Raw genomic sequence first — 18,808 nt, 5'->3', positions numbered from 1 at the left:
AAATAGGTATCAACGACTGACCTCCAGAATGCAGCCCTTAACAGTTGCCTAACTCATGGGTACCTCTTAGGGAGACCTTGGCAAGCTTAATAAGCTTCCTCTTTCCCAACAATATGAAATGGAAACCATGTTTAGTTTTCTGTGCTCCGTCCTCAGGCAACACCGGGTCCAAGGCACTGCAGGAGAACGGCACGACCAACGTGGCCTTCGAACTCGACGGAAGCGTCAACGGAGTGAGGCTGGAGACTACCCAGAGTGATGGAGAAGCCGCCGACCCCGCCATGACCACGCTGGAGACGACGGCTCCCAAAGCACCTCTTACTGGCGCAAAGAACCAGTCCTCGCATCACTTTTTCGGGGGATCAAAGATGGGCAAGAAGAAACTGGTCAAGACCCGTTCAGTGCCCGACTTAACCAAGAGACTGAAGAAGCGAGAGAAGAACTTGATGTTAGTATAACTTCTCTTGGTGTTCCTTCTTGGCTCAATATAAGAGGACGATAGTCAGTAATGCTTTTTCTATTTTTTGACTGATGACTGAAAAAATTAAAGCGATTACAATTATTTATTCACATTTATTTGTCAAAAAGATGTTTATTTATAATGAATGGGATAGAGTAGTGTGTGTGTGTAATTGCCTAGGTGTAGTTACAAGACGGAGAGCTATGCTCGTGGTGTCCCGTCTTCCCAGTACACATTGTCGTAAAACGCTTTGAAAACGTAAAACGTGAAAATGCTTTTTGATGGTTTTGACCTCCACCACCACCTCACTTTGCTTGTTCTAACCGTCTACCATTCTGTTTGCAAAATAATACTTTCTAATATTGTTTTCGGCACCTTTTGTGCGCGCGTGCGTGCGTACCAAACATGAATCAGAAGTTTCAAATATGAACATACAAACTTTACTATAGGATGTCTCTCTAACCAAGATATAACACAATATATACACAAAACTATAAGAATTGTACCGAATATTTAGACATGCAGTGTACAATGAAATAAGAAGAATGGACGTACGATTCATGTTAGCATTTTATTAAAATACACACCAAAATGCACATAAACATACACACACATACACGCCCTATTTCCCAAGCCTGAACTCACTCATATATATATATATATATATATATATATATATATATATATATATATATATATATATATATATATATATATATATATATATATATATATATATATGTATGTATGTACACATGTATATTCTTCGAGGCTGAGGGTCCCAAACAAACACAACCACAGCTGGTACCTCCCATCCCCTTATATATATACAAATACACACAAACAAGGAAGATGGATTAAATTTGTTGTTGTTGCAGCCTACGTGACAACTTCCGGGCAGCCTCGGCCAGGACGTACGAGGCCAGCTCGCTGAAGCTGGCTGAGCAGCCGGCCTCTCACACTCCTGCTCCACTCTTCTCACACTTGCTCAAATCCACAGCACCATCAAGCTTCAGGTGAGATGATGTCCGGTCCTTGTTTGCTTGCGCTGCTACAGGTGAATATTCCCTAGAATATACACGAGTAAAGGTGCACCAACTTCCTTGTGCAGACCGGAACTTGGAACAGTAATTTGGCATCGGCTAATTAGATTAAAGATACACTTGAATCTTGGGGAATCTTGCACTGAAAGTTAATACTGTATATTTAGTTCATGCCGCAACATGATACAATAAGCAGTACGAAGCTATTAATGGAGTATAAACAGTAAGTTTGTTATATATCAATAAAAATATGTTAGTGTTCGGTGTTAATAGCATTTTTATAGCGATCTTTTCAGAGACAGTTTCTCATCTTTATTAATGTTCTACGTACAAAAGTTTGCAAGATTACTGCATATGAAGGCGATGAGTCACAATAAAGTGGCTGAAGTATGTTGACCAGACCACACACTAGAAGTTGAAGGGACGACGACGTTTCGGTCCGTCCTGGACCATTCTCAAGTCGATTGAGAATGGTCCAGGATCGACTTGAGAATGGATCAAGATCGACTTGAGAATGGTCCAGGACGGACCGAAACGTCGTCGTCCCTTCAACTTCTAGTGTGTGGTCTGGTCAACACTGCATATGAAATCTCGCTGAGCGTTGTAACTAAAGCTGCTCTTCTCCTGCAGATACATGAGGCGGAAGCCTACAATAATAACGCTCGACACGCCCTCCGAGGCTGAAGACAACGCGAGTTACGAGGTCGAGGAGGAGGTGGAGGAGCATAGAAGGGAGGTGAGGGTGACCATCCAGGAAGGTGGAGTGAACTCTTCCCCCGGCACGCTAGGTGAGTGCACTTGGTTAAAGGTAATGTGTGCGCGTTTGACATTCGTGTCGATGGCTCTCAATCTAGGGTCCTCGGTTCGATCCCCCAGGCAAGGCAGAGACGATTGGGCACCGTTTCATTTCACCTGATGCCTCTCTCTCTCTTTACCTAGTAGTAAAATAAGTTTCCGAGAGTTGAACAAGTGTTGTGGGGTGGCATTATGTTGACTTAGCCGGACCTTGATAAACCTAAATACAGGTTTCCTGATAGTGGGAAACCAAATTATTTCCTATTCAATACTTGATTTGTTACTCCAGATTTGTTAAACACACCAGCAAGTCTCATTCAACACCTGACTCATTCACAACACAATTCCCTCGCTTCTAGTGCAGCAGTTCTCACCCATTAATTCATAGTTCGGTACACCTACGCTAGGTGTTACATGCAAGGTGTTTATACTCGAGCAACAGTCCACTATACCTCCATTACAACAGTACATTTTTTTGTCACTTCCGCTTAAATTCAATGTGGAGAAAATGGTTATTTGGTTCATGCTAAACTTGCACACTAGTTAACACTCCGCCCATCACATTTGTCAATTCTGATGAAACTATGCTTCTTAAGTCACGATTCTATCACAATTTGTGGATCATCTACCTAACCTCCTGTCGTTACTTCTAGCATAATCAAGCCGGATAGTTCAGTCGCTGCTTGAGCAGTCCACCAGAGTGGACTTTTATATTAATGGAAATACTCTTTCTACTGTAATCAGATCCTCTGTACTTGTAATAAATTTGAATTATTGTCATGCTTCACAAATGTTAAAATAAATGTTCATCAGGTATTTATTTCACAAGTGGAATAAGTTCGAGGGAATAACGTGCCATTTTGTTTATATTGCGATCAATCGCGCACAAGAATTTGTCACGTAGTAGAGGATCCTTATTCATTTTTGTAAGTAATTTAGTAGTCAATCTAAAGTATCGGACAATATCGTGAAGAAAATGGCCTGAGACATGTTTGACCTCCAGATATGTCGCCCCTGACAGCCGAAAGCGGCCAAGTGCGCCATAAGAACAACCAGGAGGACGCGGCACTGAGGACGCCCAAGCAAGTCGAGCAAAGAGGAAGGAAGTTGAGCAGGTTCGAAGAGGCAATGGCTGAAGGAGCGTGTGCTGTGGGCAAGCCACTTGCGGTAGGTGTAATGTTCTCTGTTATTGTGGTAGGTGCAGTGTTTCCCTCAGTTATTAGGTTATAGTAGTTAGTGTTCCCTCAGTTGTTGGATTGTGAAAGAGGCAGCCTTCCCTTCGACTTCGGGTTGTAGGTGTAGGCGATGAGTCGCAATAACGTGGCTAAAGTATGTTAACCAGACCACACACTAGAAGGTGAAGGGACGACGACGTTTCGGTCCGTCCTGGACCATTCTCAAGTCGATCACCTCAAGTTGTAGGTGTAATTCCCCCACAATCATCAGTGTGTGAGGTGTAGTTCCCCTCAGTCATTCGGTGTGAGGTGTAGTTCCCCTCAGTCATCCGGTTGTGTGAGGTGTAGTTCCCCTCAGTCATCGGGTTGTGTGAGGTGTAGTTCCCCTCAGTCATCGGGTTGTGTGAGGTGTAGTTCCCCTCAGTCATCGGGTTGTGTGAGGTGTAGTTCCCCTCAGTCATCGGGTTGTGGGAGGTGTAGTTCCCCTCAGTCATCGGGTTGTGTGAGGTGTAGTTCTCCTCAGTCATCGGGTTGTGTGAGGTGTAGTTCCCCTCAGTCATCGGGTTGTGGGAGGTGTAGTTCCCCTCAGTCATCGGGTTGTGGGAGGTGTAGTTCCCCTCAGTCATCGGGTTGTGGGAGGTGTAGTTCCCCTCAGTCATCGGGTTGTGGGAGGTGTAGTTCCCCTCAGTCATCGGGTTGTGTGAGCTGTAGTTCCCCTCAGTCATCGGGTTGTGTGAGCTGTAGTTCCCCCTCAGTCATCGGGTTGTGGGAGGTGTAGTTCCCCTCAGTCATCGGGTTGTGGGAGGTGTAGTTCCCCTCAGTCATCGGGTTGTGTGAGCTGTAGTTCCCCCTCAGTCATCGGGTTGTGTGAGGTGTAGTTCCCCTCAGTCATCGGGTTGTGTGAGGTGTAGTTCCCCTCAGTCATCCGGTTGTGTGAGGTGTAGTTCCCCTCAGTCATCGGGTTGTGTGAGGTGTAGTTCCCCTCAGTCATCGGGTTGTGGGAGGTGTAGTTCCCCTCAGTCATCGGGTTGTGGGAGGTGTAGTTCCCCTCAGTCATCGGGTTGTGGGAGGTGTAGTTCCCCTCAGTCATCGGGTTGTGGGAGGTGTAGTTCCCCTCAGTCATCGGGTTGTGGGAGGTGTAGTTCCCCTCAGTCATCGGGTTGTGTGAGGTGTAGTTCCCCTCAGTCATCGGGTTGTGTGAGGTGTAGTTCCCCTCAGTCATCCGGTTGTGGGAGGTGTAGTTCCCCTCAGTCGTGTTTGGTTTAGATTGTTATGTAGCTCTTTCGAAATTAAATTAGGAGTTTGGAAACTCGTTCATTTACTATTTACTGTTATTATTTCAATCATTAACGTGTGGTTTAGGAAGCCCTTCCTATAGTTATTTTATGTAAGCCCTTTATTCACAAGTATGTGGTTTAGGTAACCTCTTAAGTGATTGGGTTGATGTTTGGGCAGCACTTTCAATCACTAGAGTACCGATCTTTCTGTTGGCCCCTTCTGAAGAGTTTTTGTTAACATAAATGTTAGGGAGGGAACCTGCCTATTCAAATTCTTCGTTAAACCCTGTTACCATTTCACATTTTAACTCATTGCACTCCCGTTCATGGTTGACATTCTTCCTTTGTTAACCAGTTCTAAATCCATACACATGCTGCTTGATGTTTTTTTTTTTTTTTAATAAATTTTGTTCTCATCGATATTTGGATTTCTTAAAATTCTTCCACTTTCTTTACCATCCTCAAAGGCCTCTTATTCCTTCCCAGATTTACATGGATGGTCCGTTCGGTACACCATCCAGCCATATTTTCGGGGCCCAACATGCTGTCCTGATTGCGACGGGGATAGGAGTTACACCATTTGCTTCTATCCTCCAGTCTATCATGCACAAATACTGGAAGGCTAGACACACCTGTCCCAGGTGCACGTATTCCTGGACCTCTGGCCCCTCTTTTAATACCATTATGAGTCTTCGCAAGGTAAGATTAAAGGTTCCCAAGGTGTCCTCCTTACCTTGCAGTAGCAGCTTCTTGTTTGTTGTTTTATGTGCATAACTTGTCATGTATACGGATATAAAGATGTTCAGGATGTGTACTAATATATATAATATGTTTACATGATTTCTGTCAAGGTGATCAGAATGTATCATAACTTGTATTAACATATCCATGATGATAGGCGACATGTTTCAACATGATCAGGATGTTACGCGATTTGTACAGACATGCCCAGCAAATATATCTCGTATAGACATTGACATTTACAAACACTCGAAATTTAATCAACAAAATACAAATAACATTCAAGCTCAAATAACATAGCCTAGTAAAGATTCTCTGCAAAGTAAACTCAAAACGACTAATCCTCCTACACTCCAGGTGGACTTCTTCTGGATTAACAGGGACCAGCGTTCATTTGAGTGGTTTGTGAACCTACTGTCACAACTGGAAATAGAACAGGCAGAGCAGGGTGGAGTCCTAGAGCGGTTCCTGGACATGCACATGTACATCACCTCAGCGTTACAGAAGACTGATATGAAGGCCGTTGGGCTCCAGTTGGCTCTTGACCTCCTCCACGAGAAGGTATGTTCAGTTCCTAATAACACCATTGTTAACTTACCACCTATTGCTCTAATGATTAAGATGATTATCAAGAGAAAGAGCTAACCTAGCATGACTATTTAGCTATGGAAGGGATATAAAGACAGGGAGGGAATTATCAGAGGGAAGTGGTAAGCTCATTAACAGGGTGAAAGTACCAGTGTCCTTCACCCTGTCGAAGATTGAAGAAATGAAATAAGAACAGAAAGCCACACAAGAGATGAAGAACAATCTAAAAATAATTCTTCACATATGCCAAATAGAAATAAAAAACCTCCACCAGTATTGGACGTATACTTAACAGTGAGGGGTTTATACACAAGAGAACAAAGAAGTTGGTGAAATCCTAAAAAATCAGTATGAGACTATGTTTAGCTTCCCCCCCAATAGACAGCATGAAAGTGGAAAATCCAGACAGCTTCTTTATAACTATCCAAACCCCTGATATCAACTCAAACTCTGTAGATTTTGAAAGAAAATTTGAGAATATGCCCATGCACTCAGCCCTGGGTCCAGTCATAGAATTCATACAAGCATTCAGTGTAGTGAGGGAGAAAAATCTTAGATACTGGAGATACCTGAAGCACACAAATTAACAGATATAGCTCTCCTACACAAGGGAGGGAGCAATTGGCTACAAATTATAGATAAGTTGCACTAACGTCCCGATAATAATAGCTTTTGAGAGCGATATCAGAAGTCAGATCTCTAGTTTTATGGAGAATGATGACCTGCACAACCCAGGCCAGCATGGATTTTAAAAATCATGATGCATTAAAAGAAAAACAGTATGCAAGTGTGTGTATGTATGTATGTGTGTGTATGTATGTATGTATGTGTGTGTGTGTGTGTGTGTATATATATATATATATATACTTTGCAAAGGCATTTGATAAATGTGTTTACCTGTTATTCCTGTTGTTAATATTTTAAGTTATTAACATTAATATTATGAATATTAAGTTTTCTGTCAAACAGAATGCAAAAAGAGTAACAGTCAATCAAATAAAATAGTTCAAGCACGTTGAACAACTGTGTAGCAGAGGAGTAGCGTGTGCTTGGGGGTACCCAGAGCAGGTTCAAATCTTCCTCACGGCTCCTACTGATTTTCTCATTGATACCCCACATTAATGTGATTTCTTTGTGTACTTACAAACTACAAGCTGATATTAACAAAGCTTTTGAGTGAGCAACAAAGAAATGATGTTTAACAGTGATAAGTTTCAGGTACTTAGGTATGGGGGGGGCCTCGTAGCCTGGTGGATAGCGCGCAGGACTCGTAATTCTGCGGCGCGGGTTCGATTCCCGCACGAGGCAGAAACAAATGGGCAAAGTTTCTTTCACCCTGAATGCCCCTGTTACCTAGCAGTAAATAGGTACCTGGGAGTTAGTCAGCTGTCACGGGCTGCTTCCTGGGGGTGGAGGCCTGGTCGAGGACCGGGCCACAGGGACACTAAAGCCCCGAAATCATCAAGATAACCTCAAGATGGTAAAAATTAAAATCTTAAACAAAATAAGGAATACAAGACACTATCAAATCTGCCCATAGTAGGAAAGCAACATGTAAAGTCTATGGGAATGATAATGTCTGACAAACTAAACATTTAGGGAGCATAACCAAGCAAATATAACATCACCTAAAAAAATGATAGGATGGATTATGAAAAATCTTCAAATCCAAAGATCACATTGCAATGTTCATACCATTCAAATCATTTGTGTGCTCCTGTCTTGAGTACAGCTCAATACTCTCTTTCCCCTTCAGAGTAGGAGAGATGGCTGAAAAAGAATACATAACATATATGACACTCAAGGCATGATAAAGCACCTAAATTATTGGGACCATCTCAAATCTCTCAAAAATATGCTCTCTGGAAAGGGGACAAGAGGTATGAAATACTGTACATGGAAAGTACTGGAAGGCTAAGCCCAAATTTGAAAACACAACATATTGGAGTGATTGATATAAAAGGAAATGCAAACTAAAACCATAGAAGAGTAGAGGTGCCATAGGTGCAATCAGAACACTGTGTGAAGATCAAGAGATCCATGGTTGTTCAACATACTCCCAGCGTAAATAAGAAATATGGCTAAAACAAAAGTAGTCTTTTGGACAAAACTAAAGTTTTCTTCAAGAAGTGCTGGACCAACCGGGTTGTAGTGATTATATGGGGGAATTGCATGCTTCTCCAAGCAACAGCCTGCTGGACCAAGCTCTCACAAGTCAAGCCTGGCATTCCCTTCAGGTACATTACAGGTAACCCTGTAAGAAGTGATGCCGTCACTATACTGTACTTTTAAGTGGAGGGTAAGAAGTAATAGCAAATATAACACATCTGATGTAGCATGTTGAGGTTGCTAGCAATTTTAACTTTTCATCCTACTCTTCTACCTTTGATGATCACAATAAGAAACCGATACATTCTGTCTCTCTGCAGGAGAAGCGAGACCTCATCACTGGCCTCAAGACCCGTACTAACTGCTGGTAGACCCAACTGGGATAAGGTAAGGAGGCAGTCGTGTATTGTGGATTGGGTAAAAAATTTGTTTATCATAAATGAGATGTAATTCACATGCAGAGAAAAGGACCAGATTTGGTATATTGTAGTAGCTCTCCAGACCAACATGGACATCTTGCAGAGGCATAGGACCAACTTGGGTATCGTGTAATATGGTACAAGACCAACTTTGGTGTCATTCCAAGTCTTCCATGTTTAGCATTGGCACAGAACTTGTTTGTTAACTTTGCAAAGTTTCCTCAGTGTATTGTCACCTGTACATAGCATTGCTGTGATTTTGACTTGCATTCTTTTAACTCAAACTTCCTGCACCTGCTTGCTTAAGTTTTGTCAGATTTCCTGGATCTTTTATTCCACCTACAACTTGTAGAGTGGTGGTCAATGGTCAGGCTTCCCAGAAAGCCATCTAAAATTTTACACAACCTCTAAACAAAAAAGTAAAAAAATAAAAATTAAATGGTCAGGTAATTCATAGAATACTGATGGAACTTAACAGTTTAATTGATAGGTGCCCTACTCTGTAAGCCTAAGTTGCCCAAGGACTAAATATCCTAACATTCAACAGTCATCCGAGAGTCAACTTCTAAAGTTTTTTAGTGTAATTCCATATACTGTACTGAAATTATGTACTGTGTTTGTCAGATATGACTAAATTTTTCACTATCCATATGCTTATCTCTACAGGTTTTCAAGCAACTTCAGAATCAACAGAAAGGGAAGATCACTGTATTCTACTGTGGTCCACCTGCTCTTGGACGAACGCTTCGCTACAAGTGTCATGAATATGGCTTTAATTTCCGAAAAGAGATCTTCTAACCTGTAATTATTAGACTGGTATTACAGTTTCTTGCAGTCAATCACTCACTTTAAAGTAAATGGAAGATATATACAATAAATCCACACGCTAGAGATGGGAAAAGTGGCGATAATTTCTCTCCAGGATGGACTAAAAATGTGTTTCCTCTTCCCATTCCTAAAGGAGCAAAGTTAGTATTTAACAATACTGTACCTTGTTGTTCAAAGTGATGACACAAGGAACATTTGAATTAAGTTTCTACAGTTTGCCATCCTTCTAGTTAACTGCTTAAGAAAGGAATCTCTTCATTCATGTACATTGGTATGCTTCTGATGGTAATTTCTCATACCCAGCTTTCAGGCTAAGACATCAACGATCTGGAGGAACACAGGTTTCATAGAATACCGGGCAAATTAATATTTGGAGCGAGAGCATACCAGCACTAGAACCCCTTCCTCTGTTTTAGGTTAAGTGCAGTGCTCAAGTGTATAGTGGATGCACCAGGAGCTGTGATTCTAAACTCCAAGAGAGGTAATGTTTCTCCAAGCACATCAGAATTATAGCCATGAAGCTAGAATCATTTTACTATATACAGTATAGTTAAATTAAAATGAATTTTGAATTAAGTTTTTTTGTCAAAGTGTTCAAGTGCATTTTACACACTGTATATGAATGAACTTTTCAAGACTGTGATGCATATTTTACATTGGAAGAAATGTAATTTTGAAACTTGAATTCAAATATTTTTTTGTGAATATAAATATTGTGGGTCAAGGCTCAAGTCAGAGAAAACTGTCCTGGTGTTAAAGGACTAATAAATTACATCAGTTTTATTGTCAGTTATAAGAAAAAGTTCCCTAAATAGCTGTATGTACATAATGCACATTAAATAAATTTACTAGCTTATAAATATGTACAGTTTATTGAATACCATATATAACATTTATTTCAATCACATGTGCTGTACAGTATATCCATACTTGCTCAGTGCTCTTTTCGACCATTAATTTTTTTCACATGTAAAATATTTTAGCTTGATAATGTCTGCATTTTTGTGAACTGTATATATGTAGATAAATTATGTAAGCCTACAGCAACGAGCATTCCATGCAACAGAATGAAGTAGTGACCAACTACTGAAAAAATAACTTGGGAAAGGGATCCTATTCTCCTGCGAGTCTAATGTGAAATTAGGCTGTGTGAAGCAACTTGCACAATAGTATACCTGGAGAGGGTTCTGGGAGTATTTCTACTTCCTGAGCCCTGCATGAGGCCAGGCTCGGCCCAGCCAGCCTTTTTTTTTTTTTTTGTTTAGCAGCTATACACATGCTAAATTTCTGGCTCATTTCAATAAAAACCATCACAGAAATATCAGCAGTTGGATAAAATGCAGTGGATATGATGTATGCGGTGTTAAAATCAAACATTTATGAAGCTTTGGATCATAGCATTATTTATATAAAGAAATTTTAAATGAATTTAAAATTTTAAATTAAATGTCAATTTATTTTAAATGCTGTAAATCAAAAATGTACTGTATGTAAAGGTTTCACACGGACATTGCAGTATATTAATCGTGAATGCCTTGTTTCATAATAGGGGTTGGATGAGTGTGTGTGGTTTTCTATGAAATATTTTAGCCTGTAACTTTTGATAACTTTGATTAAGCAATATCATAGTTCTGAAACTAATAGTGTGACTAGTTGCATATGTACTACTTTGCATTTAATGCCATTGTCATGTGCTTTGGCTTAACTTTTTTCTATCTGCCATTTTTTAATTACTGTATGTTGCATTTTTTAAACAAATGCTTCATTTAAATACATACACAGTATAATGAAACTTAGTAAAGATACATATTGAAAGTCTGTTTATTGCTTCTTATATTTAATATTTCAATGTCTTGATAGGAGGAATTTGTTAGGCTTTTTTTAAGGTCATTTTGAATTGCTTAGGTGGAAATGCTTGAGACGTACTCGCACAGGCATTAATAGATTACTGTAGGCCTAGCGAGTGAACATTAAACAAAATATTTTTGTAATGTACACTAAAGGTATGACATTTTAGCCAATCCTGGACCATTGCCATTGATTCAACTTGACATGGGCTCCATTATTACTAATAACTGACCATTATTACTAATGGACCAAAAAGTCATTACATACCTTTCACGTGGGTTGGATGGTCGATACTTATCTCTTGCCTCACATTCTTATTTCACATTGCAAAGATTTGAAAAATGTCTCGTGCACAGAGTAAATAGCCATATGGAGTGCTCTGGCAAACATTTTTTCAAATCATCACTTGAAAGCTTCAGAAATGCTTGCAGAACTTCAGCCTGAAGTCACTACATTTAAGGTACAAGATGTCCAATATAAGGCCATTTCCACAAAGTATAAGGTGCAGGTCGATCAAGCTAATTTAATGGTGTCTTATATACCCTCAATTTTTTTTTGGTGAAAATGTACGATATTAATATTTATACAGTACAGTAGCTAAATTTTCTATTTTAATTTGGAAAATATTTTAGCATTAGTTTTGAACTAGTTCTTGCCATCATTCATGTTAATATCTGTGATCGTCTATTTTTGACAAACTAACATTTCCAATACCATCCACTTCTATATAACTGTCCATTGCTGTATTATATTGTGTATGTATATTACTGACTCATCATCTTTTAACAAATTAAAGAGTCTTATATACGTACTATCTAAATGATACTATATATTTGTATGTGTGTGTGTGTGCATATTGTATGCTCAAGTATGTATGTTTAATATATATATTATTCAGAATTAAACTTACTGTCTATCATATAAACTGCTTCCAGTATGAGTGGAAGTATCCAAATGAAATACTAATGTATTTATTTATTCATTTGGAAGTATCCAAATGAATGAATAAAACCATCGATGTTAGGAGTAACGGGCTACTACAATTCATGTCTTCTGCTGATATTGTATATAAAAACATTGCTCTAGATACCTTTATAACAAGTAAAGTTATATTTTAATATCTGGCCATTTTATTTTACCTATTACAAACAATATTGCTGTATTTGCATATAGTACCCAGGCAACAGACAAGTGCAAACATAGTGTATGTAATTATCAAAAGTAGACACCAAGCCTAGAAGTCTGCATGTATAGATAACAATTATTTAACACCGTCTGTGTCGCAAGATACAGTATATTGTATAAATATCCGAGCATGTACAGTACTGTACATGTGGGGATTTATAGGGCTTGAGTGTGGTTCAGCTCCATTTAAATAGGTTTAATTTTCAGAAAGTTTTAATTACTGTACAATCAAAAATTAATTTGAAACTAGATTGTTCACTGTATATCTTTTATATTTTAGCCAATGAGAGCAGTAGCTCTCATTGTAGTAGTAGGGGAGCCCGTCGGCCGAGCGGACAGCACGCTGGGACTTGTGATCCTGGGTTCGATCCCAGGCGCCGGCGAGAAACAATGGGCAGAGTTTCTATCACCCTATGCCCCTGTTACCTAGCAGTAAAATAGGTACCTGGGTGTTAGTCAGCTGTCACGGGGGGTGGAGGCCTGGTCGAGGACCGGGCCGCGGGGACACTAAAAAGCCCCGAAATCATCTCAAGATAGCTAATCATTGTTCATGTTTGGAGAACTGGTTTGCATGTTAGGTTTACCAATGACCTTCCCCATGATGTAACCTGGATAGTTATTTACTGCTAGGTGAAGAGGCATAAGGAAACCTGCCAAGATGTCTTTCTCTGCCCAAGAATCTTTTCAACTGTGAGCAGACTGCATTATTTCTACAAGTTTCTCAAATTGATGTGGGTGAAGGTCTGCAATCATTATTTCCTAGTTACTTTGAGGATTTGGGTATTACTATTAATTTACCATGGCAATGGAATAAACTGAATTGATAGTCTCAAATATCAATTTGGAAGTAATAAGTTTTCACCATGTGAGTCAGGGTCTTGCAAAACTTAACAAGCAGGACCTTCCATAGGGGTAAAGCAGGAACAACATGAGGAGAGACGTTGCCACTGAAAATCTAGAGAAAATCTTGCAAACGAGCAATCACATCAAAAACAATCTTGCAGAAAAAGAGAAAAAGGTTTTCCCGAGGGGCAGCGGTCAAATCACAGCACAAACAGGAGTGGGGAGTCAGTAGACAGGATGCCATTTTCAAACAAGCTCTGGGGTTGGGGACAGACAAAAAACACCAGAGCTGAGGGGTAACCCAGTATGGTGCAAAGCCAAACCTACATAAATGGAGGAGCAGAAAGACTGATGCACGAAAGTCTGAGTATGAGAGTCTACGTGAGTCAGCTCGCTTGAATTGAGGAGACAAGATGAAGACAAAAGGCTCTAGAAGACAGACTCGGGTGTTTGTATGGACATCACCCTAGAGGGTATGCGGCACATGCTGACAGTTATAAATCCTCCAAAAAAGGAGCACAGGCAAGTCTAAAAGGAGCTTGAGACTGATTTCTATGTCAAAATTTTTCATCCATGTTAGCAGCTTACCTGTTTCCATTACCCCTCCAATGTGTTCCAGTTTCCAGAACAATCTCTTATGTGGAACTCTGTCAAAAGCCTTTTTTAGGTCCAAATAGATGCAGTAATATAGTGTAATATAATATATTACATCTAATAATAAATGAGGGCCGTAATAAGAGGAAGTGTATTGAACTGGAGAAATGTCACAAGCGGAGTAACACAGGGTTTAGTTCTTGCACCAGTAAAGTTCACTGTCTACATTAACGATCTACCAGATGGAATACAAAATTATATGAACATGTTTGCTGATAATGCTAAGATAATAGGGAAGATAAGTAACTTAGGCAATTGTCATGTACTCTTCAAGAAGACCTGGACAGAATAAGTATACGGAGCACCACTTGGCCAATAGAATTTAATGTAAATAAATGCCATGTTATGTAATGTGGACTAGGAGAACATAGACCCCACACAACCTATAAGTTATGTGAGAAATCTTTTAAAGTCTGATAAAGAAAGAGATCAAGGGGTAGTTCTAGACAGAAAACTATCACCTGAGGATCACATTTAATTAAGAACATAGTGTGAGGGGCCTATGTTACTGCTACGACCCTGGGTTCCTTAGTTGAAAACCAGAGGTCAAATTGATCTCTAAATAATTACTATACATTAATTCATAGAATTGGATCATGTGAGAAGGATATTTAATTACAATAACATTTATATCATAGCTCCTTAAAACCGGGGGTATGCCTTATTCCCGTCGCCATTGCCAAACATAAGATGAATCTTGTTTCTCTCAGAGCATTCAGACTCTGAGCTTGTTGTTGATTAAATATAATATTGAACTAGTTATCAGCTATTCTTAGAACTATTAAAGTAACTAGTAATGAAGGCCGGTGAAGACTTGTATTGTTTGTAGCTGCACGGTCAACTAGGTAGCTTCCCGGCAACGTGAGAGAGCTCGGGGACTGAGTGCTGGTTCCTCCTCCTCTGGACTACTGTGCTTGGGTCAACACCTCTCCTGTGTGGCTCTGTCTCCTCTCTTCCCTTACCCCATGCTGGGGTTATTTCTCAGATAAGTTAATTAGTATCAAGGTATCGTGCTACTAGCTAGGCATGCGTGTTGTATTTATAAGTATTGGGTAGCAATAGCCAGTGTTTTGGGCATCCCTAAGTGTATTGTGTTGTGACTAGGGTACCACGTGGGGCTTAGCTACCCCAGGCTGCTTCAAGCCTTTCATGTGCCTCTCTCCAAGTAGACTTTACCCTAGTTTGTCCAAGTGTAAGCCTTGTATCCTGCCTATGTGGACCAAGGTAGTTAAAGTAAGATAGTGTGGTAAAGTGTTGTTATTATAGTAATGTATATAGGGGGGTTAGTAGAGGGTTTAATAAATATGTTAGTTTTTGAGGTGTATCCATTAATCCTGTTAAAGTGTAGATGATTGTCTACTAGACAACAGATCTGTTTCTAAAACCTTGAAGCATTAACACTTTCGCACTTTAGATTAGAGATAACTCGTCGCTGTTTTTTCTTACGATTCCGCATAACAGCCTACTTTTCTTGTCAATCGAAAAAATATTTCTATAAATTCCATTTTTTAACCGAAATGGATGGGGATACTTTTGTTTTGTAGAGAATTTATTTGCAAATTTTTTGGTACTAGAATGAATATTATATCACATAAACTTCTATGAGTAAAAAAAAATACACAAAGTATGTTTGGGGGTGTGGCGAGCGTGTGGCAGTGGGTTCCCATTAGCCGTTGATATATCCAACACGTGGGAAATATTTGTATGTGTTATGTATATGTCTGTGTAGGGAATTTTACTGCGATCACTGTCATACAAATTATAAAATGTTTCAACAAGTATAAACATGACAAACATCAAACGAACGAAAACAATGCGTTCGTTTCTGCCGCGAACGCATACTGAGCGACGTGGTTCTATATTTGGCGCTTCTCTTACACATGCTTTGTACAAATGTTATACAGTTCATCTTATAGAAAATTTTATTGCGAACACATTGGTATAAAAAAGAAATACGTACATAGAAAAGTAGGGTCAGGAAACGTATAAACTTTCCAAGCATGATTTCCCCCGCGTTTTCGCCAGTGCGCTCGCGGCTAACTACTCTCCACTTCACACGCTCTTGCGGGTGGGCAATTACCTATATTAAACATTCATATGCATATGTCCGTGTAGAGAATTTTATTGCGATTCCAATGACACCAAAATTAACGATGTAGGACAACTGTAGGCTTCGCAACCATTAAGAGTGGAAACATTTTGTTGCTGTTTGGCGCTCTCGGCGAGTGATCTGCATAGTTTTTTATTTGGTGTTGATACTCCTTATGCTTGGGCGGCATTTTATAGGTATGCTCTTATAGACAATTTCATTGCGAATACAGTGATACCAAATTTAAATACGTGCGCCTTCAATTGTTGTCAGGACAGTCAAAAGAGTGTACACTTTTTCGGTCTTACCGCGTAGGCGTGCGAAGTGCCGAAAGCATCTGGGGTATTGTTTTTTTTTGAGCGCCGAGAGCGCGAAAGTGTTAACAGGAACCTATGTTCCTTGTGGGCCGGGCCTATCTACCACACTATTTTTGATACATCTTGATTCTAGCTGTTGGCCCTCATTAATACTCCATACCCCCCCCCCCATAACAAGTAACAAATTCCTAACAGCTACACTTTCTAACTTCAGAATTGCTTTTAAGTACATGGATGGCAAAATATTAAAGAAATTGTTCACAACTTTTGTTAGACCAAAGCTGGAATATGCAGTAGTTGTGCGGTTCCCATATCTTAAGAAGCACATCAACAAACTGGAAAAGATACAAAGACATGCCACTAAGTGGCTCCCAGAACTGAAAGACAAGAGCTACGAGGAGAGATTAGAGGCATTAAATATGCCAAAACTAGAAGACAGAAGGAGAGGTGATATGATCACTATGTACAAAAGAGTAACAGGAATTGATAAAATTGATAGGGAAGATTTCCTGAGACCTGGAACTTCAAGAACAAGAGGTCATAGATTTAAACTAACTAAACACAGATGCCGAAGAAATATAAGAAAATTCACTTTCGCAAACCTAGTGGTAGATGGTTGGAACAAGTTAGGTGAGGTGGTGGTGGAGGCCAAAACCATCAGTTTCAAAGCATTATATGACAGAGTGCTGGGAAGACGGGACACTACGAGCATAGCTCTCATCCTGTAACTACACTTAGGTAATTACAGTTGTGCCTGTGAGATAGCTGCAATTGTCTCAGGTAGGAAGTACGAGTGTTATCTTGAGGTTATCTTGAGATGATTTCGGGGCTTTAGTGTCCCCGCGGCCCGGTCCTCGACCAGGCCTCCACCCCCAGGAAGCAGCCCGTGACAGCTGACTAACACCCAGGTACCTAATTTACTGCTAGGTAACAGGGGCATAGGGTGAAAGAAACTCTGCCCATTGTTTTGCCGGCGCCTGGGATCGAACCCAGGACCACAGGATCACAAGTCCCGCGTGCTGTCCGCTCGGCCGACCGGCTCCCGGTGTGGGAGAAACGAGGATAGACAGATGGTGGCTTGATATTGGCCCAAATGGTCATATGCCAGGAAGGACCAAAAGAAAGAGGGGAGGACTGAGAAGGAAGATGGAACTGACAGTCAGAGGGGCCCCACAGAGGATAAAGATCAAAGAGGCTGAGGGGTGACATGAAAACGACAAATAAAGGAAGACTGGGAATGCGAGGCAAAAACACTGGCTGGTAGTAACAAGAGGACCACACACACACTCAAGATTGTAGGATAGCAGGGAAAGAAAGGAAGCTTGTGGCTGTGTTGGGGCCCAAGATATGGAAACAGTTGTGGACTTGAGGAGGGTGGGGCAGGGGAGCACGATGTAATGCACTTGCATAAGTCATGTCAGAAGATGAGGAAAAAATGCAAACCATAAAAGCAAAAGGCAAGATTTCCAACATTTTGCTTTGGGGAAAGAAATGCAATCCTGAAGGTGGAGGATAATCTATTTAAACTTATAATGGAGAAAAGAATGCAAAAAACAGGGTGAGCTTCAACTGCAGTGGAGAAGAGAACAATCTGTCATAGAATGGTCTAAGGAAGAAGGGCCAAAAAGATACCTCACTACCACATTTTGAGGTCCGTTCCCAAATTTCCAACACCTATTACAGAGGTGCCGAGATGACAATCCTTAAGTTTTCTGTTCCCTGTTTCAACATAGGGTGGAAGGAGGATTGTGCTTACACTGGCATTCATTAACACTTTCGTTCCTTAGGGACAGAGATGATGTCCACAAATAACTCTGCGGATGTTCCTTAGGGACATTGGTGACGTCCAAAATTAAAATATTTGTTAAAATTCATGTTTTTATCTGATCTTTATGGGGCTGGTTTTAAAATGTGCGCCAACGTCTTCCCATTCTATTGCAAACTGAGGTGAAAATTGAGATGAGAAACTTGAAAAGAGTAAATACATTTGTGAGCGGGTGTACCAATGGGTGCTTGCTCACAGGTAATGCTTGGCTGACTTTCGGCTATGCTACGGGTGGGGCGCGCCAGGCTTTTAGACCTTATATGCCTTATAGACTTCCCTATAGGGAAGTCTATTGCGAACACATTGATACCAAAATGAAAGACATAGCATGAGAATTGAGGTGAAAAAGTGAAAAATAGTTATAAACATCGCATTGCTCTTGCCGCTCACGTGTAATGCTCAACTGATTTCTGGGTTTGGTGTGGGTGGCAAGCCGGCCTTTTGTATCTTACTTGAATATAATCCTGTAGGGAATTCTATTGTGAACATTTTGATACCAAAATGAACGACATACAACTGAAATTGAGGTGATAAAACTGAAAAGAGTATACACATTTCAGTGTTGCCATGCGCTCGCGGGAAACGCCCGGGCCCCCTTGGGGTAGTGTGGCG

At 40.4% G+C, this 18,808-nt stretch overlaps 1 protein-coding gene across 1 annotated transcript in view; it reads left to right on the top strand.

Moving 5' to 3' along the window:
* LOC123774752 (NADPH oxidase 5) overlaps window positions 1-9,547 on the top strand; it is a 44,935-nt gene extending 35,388 nt beyond the window's left edge. The window contains 9 exon segments of the mRNA XM_045769316.2: window positions 157-448; window positions 1,339-1,476; window positions 2,134-2,291; window positions 3,302-3,465; window positions 5,237-5,449; window positions 5,849-6,052; window positions 8,509-8,550; window positions 8,552-8,575; window positions 9,274-9,547. Of these exon segments, the coding sequence (XP_045625272.2) occupies window positions 157-448; window positions 1,339-1,476; window positions 2,134-2,291; window positions 3,302-3,465; window positions 5,237-5,449; window positions 5,849-6,052; window positions 8,509-8,550; window positions 8,552-8,575; window positions 9,274-9,405 (1,367 nt within the window). The 3' untranslated portion in view covers window positions 9,406-9,547.
* Window positions 9,548-18,808: the final 9,261 nt, after the last annotated feature.

This window comes from Procambarus clarkii, chromosome 10, assembly GCF_040958095.1.
Source record: "Procambarus clarkii isolate CNS0578487 chromosome 10, FALCON_Pclarkii_2.0, whole genome shotgun sequence".
NCBI lineage: Eukaryota > Metazoa > Arthropoda > Malacostraca > Decapoda > Cambaridae > Procambarus > Procambarus clarkii.
This window is presented reverse-complemented; position numbering and strand designations above follow the sequence as displayed.